Below are 10,503 nucleotides of genomic sequence, written 5' to 3' on the forward strand. Positions count from 1 at the left end.
TCACCCGCTGTGAACCCAACACCTCCCATGAGGCCCATCTCCAACACTGGGATAAAGTTTCAGGTAGGGGCACCATGGCTCACGCCTGTAATCCCAACACTTTGGGAGGCCGAGGCAGGTGGATCACTTGAGGTCAGGGGTTCAAGGCCAGCCTAGGTAACATGCTGAAACCCTGTCTCTACTAAAAAAAGAAAAATTAGCCAGGTGTGCTGGTATAGGCCTATAATCCCAGCTACTCGGAAGGCTGAGGCGGGAGAATCCCTTGATTTTCTGAGGCAGAGGTTGCAGTGAGCTGAGATCCCATCGCTGCACTCCAGCCTAGGTGATGAAGTGAAGTTCCATCTTTTAAAAAAAAAAAAAAAAAGGCCAGGTGCGGTGGCTCAAGCCTATAATCCCAGCACTTTGGGAGGCCGAGGCAGGCAGATCACCAGGTCAGAAGATCCAGACCTTCTTGGCTAACATGGTGAAACCCCGTCTCTACTAAAAATACAAAAATTAGCCAGCCGTGGTGGCGGGCGCCTGTAGTCCCAGCTACTCGGGAGGCTGAGGCAGGAGAATGGCGTGAACCCGGGAGGCGGAGCTTGCAGTGAGCTGAGATTGTGCCACTGCACTCCAGCCTGGGTGACAGAGCAAGACACTGTCTCAAAAAAAAAAAATGTCCACATCAGGTCTGGAGGGGACACACATCCAAACCACAGCACTTGCCTCCTGAGCCCACACCATCGTTGCCTCTGTCACTTGGTGCTGAAATACAAGTTTCCTAGTATCCTTTGCCAATGTTGGTTTGGCCCTCTTACCTAGATTATCAGTGGCTGCGAGAACAGGAACCAACTTTTACGCTTTTTTTATATTCTCCAGAAGACCTGGCATAGCTACCTAGTATTTAATCATTACTGATCCCAAACTCTTCCTGGGTGGCGCCTACATCTAAAATGGGTTCATTCAAGTCAGTCACGGTTAAGAGGAAGCATTTGTCCTAACATTCAGCTACTTACTTAAAATTGTTACTCAATGGATTATTGCCTTCAATTATGCTGAAGCATGTGAAATGTCATTTTGTTTTCAAATATTTTAATATTTCAACATTAAAAAACTGGGGCCAGGCGCGGTGGCTCAGCCCTGTAATCCCAGCACTTTGGCAGGCAGGCAGATCACCCGAGGTTGGGAGTTCAAGACCAGCCTGATCAACATGGAGAAACCCCACCTCTACTAAAATTACAAAATTAGCCAGGCATAGTGGTGGGCACCTGTAATCCCAGCTACTAGGGAGGCTGAGGCAGGAGAATCGCTTGAACCTGGGAGGTGGAGGTTCCAGTGAGCCGAGATCACGTCATTGCACTCCAGCTTGGGCAACAAGAGCGAGACTCCATCTCAAAAAAAAAAAAAAAAAAAAAAAAAAAATTGGCCTGGTGTGGTGGCTCAAGCCTGTAATCCTAGCACTTTAGGAGGCCAAGGCAGGGGGATCTTGAGGTCAAGAGTTCGAGACCAGCCTGGCCAACATGGTGAAACCCTGTCTCTACTAAAAATACAAAAATCAGCTGAAATCACTTGAACCCGGGAGGCGGGGACTCCATCTCAAAAAAAGAAAAAAAAAAGGAGGCCGCGTGCCGTTGCTCCACCTATATTCCCAGCACTCTGGGAGACTGAGGCGGGTGGATCACCTGAGGTCAGCTGTTTGCGACCAGCCTGGCCAACATGGCAAAACCCTTTCTCTACTAAAAATACGATAATTAGCCAGGCATGGTGGCGGGCGCACTTGAACCTGGGAGGCGGAGGTTGCAGTGAGCCAAGATTGCGCCACTGCACTCCAGTCTGGGTGACAGAGTGCGACTCTGTCTCAAAAAAAAAAAAAAGGCAATTTCATGCAGGTCGACCAACTCACTGCTGCAAACACAAGGTCAGTTCAGTTACATGTGCTAAAAAAGCAAAACTGGGCAGTGAAATGCAGCAGTGAACCCCACTGGCCAGGCTCAGGGCAAGTGAGTGGTATTCATAACGAAGAATACAGACAAGAGTTTCACAAGGCTCCTGGGTGGGCTCTGACTATCAGTGAAACAAAGTTCCCATTCTTGCCCTGAAACTTCTTTTGGATTCTATTTGTATCATTATGGTTCAACCAATCTCCTAAAACATCCATACTTAATCTGGGAAGCCAGGGAAGAGACTGCTAGAACACCACCACCTCCTAGAAGGAGGAGCTCTGAAGAGGAAGCAGGGAGAGGAGGCACGGCTTCTGACAAGAACAGAACACATTATCTTCAAGGCCCCAACCCTGTGGCCCACACACGAGGCTCAAGCTTGTAACTCTCCATGAAATATATAAAATTAAAAAAAAATAGGCCGGGCACAGTGGCTCACACCTGTAATCCCAGCACTTTAGGGAGGCCAAGGTGGAGGATCACTTGAGGCCTGGAGGTCGAGACCAGCCTGGCCAACATGATGAAACCCCGTCTCTACTAAAAATACAAAAAATTAGCTGGCCTGTGGTGGTGCACGCCTGTAACCCCAGCTACTCGAGAGGCTGAGGCATGAGAATTGCTTGAACCTGGAAGACAGAGGTTGCAGTGAGCCGAGATCACGCCACTGCACTCCAGCCTGGGCGACATAGCCAGACTCTGTCTCCAAAATAAATAAATAAATAATAAAATGCAAAAATTGTTTTCTGACCTGTGACTACTCAGACTTTCAGCAGATTAAGGAGAAGGAGGAGAACTAGAAACCGAATCATTTAAATTTCCTAAAACACTTGACAAATACGAAGACTCTGTACCTGAATTTCACCCCAAGGAAACAATCTAGGTGAGACTGGATCTTCATTGTGAATGTCTGATTAGTGATGACTTACAAGGAGCTTCAGTGACTAAGCTCCCAGCATTGCACGTGCATTCATTTCAGAGCTCTGACAAGTGAACTCCTATAGCTACCCACACACACACACACACACACCTTGTAGTGGGATCACACGATGAACCGGAATGTTCACACAGTGAGCTGGGCCCCGAGGTGGCTCTGTCATTTACGAGCTGTGTGATCCTGGGCAGACTCATCTCCTCCCTCTACAAATATCTATGGAGGGACTGTGTCCCAGGCACTGACGGAGGTTTTGGGGATAAAGTGGGGAACAAAGTAGCTTCTCCTGCTGTCACACAGCTGGCAGACACGCTGAGCCTGGTTCCTCACCTGGAGAACAGGGACAGTGGGCATGTCTACTGCATAAGACTGGGGAAGAAAGGCTGGGCGCAGTGGCTCACGCCTGTAATCCCAGCACTTTGGGAAGCCGAGGCGGGCGGATTGCTTGAGCTCAGGAGTTCGCGACCAGCCTGGGGAGCACAGTGAAACCCCATCTCTACTTAAAAATACAAAAAGTTAGCCAGGCATGGTGGCGTGCACTTGTAGTCCCAGCTACTCCGGAGGCTGAGGCAGGAGAATTTCTTGAACCCAGGAGGCAGAGGTTGCAGTGAGCCGAGATCGCGCCACTGCACTCCAGCCTGGGCAACAGCGCAAGACTCCATCTCAAAAACAAACTGCTGAAAAGAATCAGAGAAAGTAACCCACACCGGGCCCTCAGAGCAACCTCTGCCACACTGCAGGCACTCAATAAACATTAGATGCCACCACCCCCCCGCCAACATGGTGCGAAATTAAACTCAATGTCATCACCCAAATCAATCTAAGATGAAAATAAGGCTCCAGGTCTAGCCTCTCTCTTATCCAAAAAATACTTAAGAAACTGTAAGAAAACGCAACACTATAACGACTTTTGTAGAAAGATGAGAAAATATTTCTCACAAAATGTTAAGTGAAAAAATATTTTTAAAAGATTCTATTATAACAGCAGCAGCAAACACTGTAGGTAGTAATTACTGTACCAGGCATGGTTTAAAGCTCTTCACATGTATGAATAAAGAAGCTAACATTCCCCCAACCAATGAGGTCTGTGACACTGTATCCTTTTAGAAATGATGAAACACAGGCAAAGAAAGGGTAAGTAATTTGCCTAAGGCCACACAGCCAGTAAGTAGAAGAGCTACGATTCACTCACTAGTCCATCAGCTCCAGGGTCTCTGCTCCTGACCTCCCTGCTCAGTCTCATAGGGTCCTGTTCTGTGCTGGGTGGCACCATGGGGGCAGGGTTCTGTGTTGGGTGGCACCAAAGCAACAGAAGAGGGAGGGAGGGAGGAAGAAACAAAGGGAGAAAGTAAAGGAGGGAGGGAAAGAGGGAGGGAAGGAGGAAGGCAGGCAGGGAGGGAGGGAGGGAGGAAAAGGGGGAAGGAGGGAAGAAGGGAGTGAGGGAAGGGGGAACAGAAGGAGGGAGGGATGAAGGGAAGGAAGGAGGGAAGGAGGAAGAGAGGAAGGAAAGGCACAGAGGGAGGGAGGGAAGGAGGGAAGGAGAGAGAGAGGAAGGAAAGGACGGAGGGAGGGAGGGAGGAAAGGAGGGAAACAGGGAAGGAGGTAAGGAGGGATATGGCAGCAGGTCAGGTGCTCCCTTCCCTCCATGCAGCTGCCCACTCCTCCAGCAGAGGGACAGCACCCCACACTTCAGTCAAAGGGATCAGCTGCACTCTTGTGTGTATACTAAAGGACCGAAAACCTATGTCCGCACAAAGACCTGTACAGGAATGTTCACAGCAGCATGACCCATAATAGCCAAAAAGTAGAAGCAAACCAAATGTCCATCAGTGGATGAACAGAGAAACAAAATGTGGTCTATTCATAGAATGGAATAATATCCAGCAATAAAAAAGTAATGAGAGGCTGCTAGGCACCTAACACAGGTAAACTGTGAAATCATCACGCTGGAAGTGAGACGCCCATCACAAAAAGCCACAGTGCATTTACATGATTATCCAGAATAGAGAAATCTGTAGTGGCTGCCAGGGCTGGGGAGTGGAGGAGACTGAGGGGTGACTGCTACTTGGTGCAAGGGTTCCTTTTTGGGGTGACAAAAATGTTCTGGAGTTAGACAGTGGTTGGCAGGTGCATGGTTTTTGGCCAACATTCTAAAATTCAATGAGCTGTACACTTTAAAAGGGTGATTTTTGTGGCATATGAATTATCTCCAAAAAAGAAAAAAGAAAGAAAAAATATTATATATAAGAGTAACTGTGCTTCCCCCATGAAAATATCCAAAAGGAAAATACTGACTTATCTATCCACTATAGCAAATACAACCAAGTTACCACTATAGCTTGAATTTAAATTGCTTTTCTATACAGTTAAAATATATACATATCACAACATACAATTTTTGTACATCAGCAAAAAGCCTGAGAATCTCTAAAAAATAAACCTGTATAAGTATTATTTCATCTAGAATATCTTAATCCCAGCACTTTGGGAGGCCGAGGCAGGTGGATCACAAGGTCAGGAGATCGAGACCACGGTGAAAACCCCGTCTCTACTAAAAATACAAAAAATTAGCCGGGCACGGTGGCGGCCGGCGTCTGTAGTCCCAGCTACTCAGGAGGCTGAGGCAGGAGAATGGAGTGAACCCGGGAGGCGGAGCTTGCAGTGAGCCGAGATCGCACCACTGCACTCCAGCCAGGGGACAGAGCAAGACTCCGTCTCAAAAAAAAAAAAAAGAAATATACAATAAAATTAAATTAAAAAATACAGTAAGAAAAAAGGTATTTCATTGATAGGACTTTTTCCATCAAAGTTAACACTCCACGTATATTTCATTTCTTATTTCCTTGTGAACTTCGTGCAGTTACATATGTAGCTACCGCATCATAGCAGACAGCCTTCCTGCCTGGGCTGGAGCCCTGCCTCTGCACCACCAACCAGCTACATACCCAGAGCAACAGCTTAACTATTCTGTGCCTCCGGTTCCTGCCTTTAATGCAGAAAAGTGTATTTATTATCTTATGGTTATGGGGGATTAAATACAAATTCATATTTGTACAGTACATAGAGTAGTGCCTGGGATATTGCTATGCATGCTTTATAAGTGCATGCATTATTGGCTGGGCATGGTGGCTCACACCTGTAATCCCAGCACTTTGGGAGGCCAAGGCTGGAGGATCACCTTAGGTCAGGAGTTCAAGACCAGCCTGGCCAACATGGTGAAACCCTGTCTCTACTAAAAATACAAAAATTAGCTGGGCATGGTGGCGGGCACCTGTAATCCCGGCTAATGGGAGGCTGAGGCAGGAGAATTGCTTGAATCTGGGAGGCAGAGGTTGCAGTGAGCCAAGATTGCACCACTGCACTACAGCCTAGGCAACAAAGCAAGACACCATCTCAAAAACAAAATAAATAAAATAAAATAAAATAGTGCATCAACTATTAACAACATAGTAGGATCACGCTGCATGAACAACAGGACCGCTGATACTTCACAAGGCAAAGGAGGACCTGAGGGGGCAAATACTGAAGCCTGAACGCAGTCACTTCCTGAAATGCATAAAATGTCCGAAATGTATATAAAACTGCTCAAAAACATAAGCTAAGTAATTCTGTTAAAATGATCTATCCACAGGCCGGGTGCGGTGGCTCAAGCCTGTAATCCCAGCACTTTGGGAGGCCGAGGCGGGTGGATCACGAGGTCAGGAGATCGAGACCCTCCTGGCTAACACGGTGAAACCCCGTCTCTACTAAAATACAAAAAACTAGCCGGGCGCGGTGGCGGGCGCCTGTAGTCCCAGCTACTCGGAGGCTGAGGCGGGAGACTGGCGGGAACCTGGGAGGCGGAGCTTGCAGTGAGCCGAGATCGCGCCACTGCACTCCAGCCTGGGCGACACAGCGAGACTCCGTCTCAAAAAAAAAAAAAGATCTATCCACTAGCACTTTTCAAGGCCAAGGCAGGTGGATCACACCTGAGGCCAGGAGTTCGACACCAGCCTGAACATATTGAAACCTCGTCTCTACTAAAAATACAAACATTAGGACGGGCATGGTGGCTCACGCCTGTAATCCCAGCACTTTGGGAGGCTGAGGCTGGCGGATCACAAGGTCAGGGGTTCGAGACCAGCCTGGCCAACATGGTGAAACCCCGTCTCTAGTAAAAATACAAAAATTAGCTGGGCATGGCGGCGGGCGCCCGTAATCCCAGCTACTCAGGAGGCTGAGGCAAGAGAATTGCTTGAACCCGGGAGGCGGAGGGTGCAGTGAGCCAAGATGGCGCCATTGCACTCCAGCCTGGGCAACAGAGCAAGACTCTGTTTCAGAAGAAGAAAAAAAAAATCTGGGGAAAAAAACAAAAATAATCACCCCAGCAACTGGACAAATGCTGTGTGTGTGTGTTCGCAGCATGGGGTACTGCCTCTACTGTCCTTTTCATCAGATTTCTCTCTGAAAATCAATAAACACACAAAACAACTTGGGAGGCTCTATCTTTACAGCACAAGCTGGTTCACAGGTGAGGGTGCTGAAAATGCAATGCAGCTCTTAAACAGAATGACGTACACATTTATTTTTCAAACAGCTCTTCAGAAACAAACTCATGTTTATTTCCCTCAACTTACTATAGTAAAATTAACATACATTTCATACAAATTCATCCAATTTTTCTTATTTGTCCCTAGGCAAACAGAACAGTCTTTTTTTTTTTTTGAAACGGAGTCTCGCTCTGTCGCCCAGGCTGGAGTGCAGTGGCACAATCTCGACTCACTGCAACGTCCGCCTCCCGGGTTCACGCCATTCTCCTGCCTCAGCCTCCTGAGTAGCTGGAACTACAGGCACCCGCCACCACACCTGGCTAATATTTTTATATATATATTTTTAGTAGAGACAGGTTTTCACCGTGTTAGCCAGGATGGTCTCAGTCTCCTGACCTGTTGATCCGCCCACCTCGCCCTCCCAGAGTGCTGGGATTACAGGTGTAAGCCCCTGTGCCCGGCCAGAACACTCTTTAATATGAGAAGTTTTTGTTTGTTTTGTTTTCTGAGATGGGGTCTTGCTCTGTTGCCCAGGCTGGAGTGCAGTGGCACAATCACAGCTCACTGCAGCCTCCACCTGCTAGACTCAAGCAATGCTCCTGCCTCAGCCTCCCACAGTGCTGAGATTACGGGCGTGAGTCACTGTGCCCAGCCATGCAGGAGAAGATTTGATCTGGAAAAATATGCGAAAACAACTCTTAAAAATTAACTTTACAATGTCAATTCCAACTGCGAGTCAGAAAAAAGGTGACACAGTCCATTCTCCATCAGTTAAGGACCCAATGTGAAGCCAGAACAGCTCTGACTTGGAAAACGTTATTAAATGTTATTATAGTATGAAAATCTCCAAAGCAATGCTACAGGTTTGTCTCTATAAAGATGGAGGCTACCATCTTATGAAGTAACTCAAGTTAAAAATTCACTGAAGGTAAAATCTATGCCAAAAGCATTCCTCTATAAAGACTGCTCAACTTCTTCAAATAAGTCTTCTCAGGACATGGAAATCTAGGTAATGCAAGGAACCCCTGGCGCTGTGATTCTCTGGCTCCACACCACTCGAGGACCAGCAGCACCTACGAGCAGGTGAGAAAGGCAGAATCTCAGGTCCTCCCAGACCCGCTGTCTCTACATTCCTCACGTACTCCGTGTGCACACTAGAGTCAAGGATGCACCAGTCTAGGTGTTATCTGGCTACATTAAGACAAAGAAAAAAATGATGCAATGAAATTAAACAGCTTGCTTTTCAACTATAAGAACAGGCCTTTTTGTCAGCTACCCCAACTATTAAAAGGAAAAAAAAAAAAACATGGTACAAAGGAGCTACAAATAACCCTCAGCTATGGAGACATTTTCAGAAACGCTGAGCAATATCCAAATGGGATGTGCGGAAAGCTTCCTGACCGGGCCAGATTCCTCAAGAGTCAGTGAAAACCCCGTTCCTACCTGCAAATCGCAGAGGCGCATCTTTGTCCAGTGCGATCAGAGGGGGGTCGAGGAGCACTGCGTTGTCGTTCTCCGTGACTATGCCATGGTAGGTGGGCTCCAGCCAGGGCTTGTGCTTGTTAACTGCGTTTAAAACAAAAGAAGAAAATAGACGAGGTTAGAAATAGGATTTTCAACTCCACTACTTCTGAAGACAAACACTTGCTATAAAATAATAAAACTCTCATTCGGCTTGAAGGCAGTGCTCACAGTTCTGTCGCAAAATCTGGTATCAAGACCCAAATGAGATGAAATTCTAAATTCCAGAATAAGTAAAGTAGAAATTATCCGAATCCATGAAGCAACTAGAAATAAGAAATAAATTGCTCTAGAAATCAAGAAAAAAAAAGACTGATGGCGACAGAAAGACTATCTCTGTTTTCAGTCTATCACTGAAAAGTTACAGCATTTTCATTTCTTTACGATTTTTTGAGACAGAGTCTTGCTCTGTCACCCAGGCTGGAGCACAGTGGTGTAATCATGGCTCACTGCAGCCTCAATCTCCCAGGCTCAGGTGATCCTCCCCCCTCAGCCTCCCAGGTAGCTGGGACTATGTGTTTGCACCACCACACTTGGCTACTTTTTTTAAAAAACTCTTTGTACAGACAGGGTTTCACCATGTTGCCCAGGCTGGTCTTAAACTCCTGGGCTCAAGTGATTTGCCTGCCTTGGCCTCCCAAAGTGTTGGGATTACAGGCGTGAGCCATGGCACCTGGCCCCAGTATTATTATTTTTTTCTTTTTTTTTTTTGAGACGGAGTCTCAGTCTGTCGCCCAGGCTGGAGCACAGTGGCCGGATCTCAGCTCACTGCAAGCTCCGCCTCCCAGGTTTATGCCATTACTCCTGCCTCAGCCTCCCGAGTAGCTGGGACTACAGGCACCAGCCACCTCGCCCGGCTAGTTTTTTGTTTTGTTTTTTTTTTTTTTGAGACGGAGTCTTGCTCTGTCGCCCAGGCTGGAGTGCAGTGGTCGGATCTCAGCTCACTGCAAGCTCCACCTCCCGGGTTCACGCCATTCTCCTGCCTCAGCCTCCTGAGTAGCTGGGACTATAGGCGCCCGCCACCTCTCCCGGCTAGTTTTTTTTGTATTTTTTTTAGTAGAGACGGGGTTTCACCGTGTTAGCCAGGATGGTCTCGATCTCCTGACCTCGTGATCCGCCCGTCTCGGCCTCCCAAAGTGCTGGGATTACAGGCTTGAGCCACCGCACCCGGCCGTACTTTTTTAGTAGAGACGGGGTTTCAACATCTCTACTTTACATTACAGGCTTTACACCATCTTTACTTTACATTACAGGCTTGAGCCACCGCGCCCGGCCTATTTGTTTCTTTTTTCTCTGTTGCCCAGGCTGGAACACAGTGGTACGATCTCAGCTCACTCGCTCATTAAGCCACCATGCCCAGCTGCCCAATATTAATTTTAAATTCGTATTACTAACAATAATGTAAAGCAAAGATGCAAAACGCAATAAAGTATTAAAATAAAACTAAATGCAGAATTTCAGAAAAACCCACCACTTGACTGAAAACAAGAGTATTTAAGAATAATCCATCCGGGCGTGGTGGCTCACGCCTATAATCCCAGCACTTTGGGAGGCCGAGACGGGCGGATCACGAGGTCAGGAGATCGAGACCATCCTGGCTAAC

At 47.3% G+C, this 10,503-nt stretch overlaps 1 protein-coding gene across 1 annotated transcript in view; it reads right to left on the reverse strand.

Annotated features, from left to right (window-relative positions):
* CLSTN1 (calsyntenin 1) overlaps positions 1-10,503 on the reverse strand; it is a gene marked incomplete at its 5' end in the record, with an annotated part of 94,339 nt that overhangs the window by 38,302 nt on the left and 45,534 nt on the right. Inside the window, one exon of the mRNA XM_017887913.1 lies at positions 8,823-8,945. Coding sequence (XP_017743402.1) covers positions 8,823-8,945 — 123 coding nt within the window. The remainder of the gene's footprint in view (positions 1-8,822; positions 8,946-10,503) is intronic.

Source organism: Rhinopithecus bieti, unplaced genomic scaffold (genome assembly GCF_001698545.2).
Source record: "Rhinopithecus bieti isolate Rb0 unplaced genomic scaffold, ASM169854v2 scaffold_16234, whole genome shotgun sequence".
NCBI classification, from domain to species: Eukaryota; Metazoa; Chordata; class Mammalia; order Primates; family Cercopithecidae; genus Rhinopithecus; species Rhinopithecus bieti.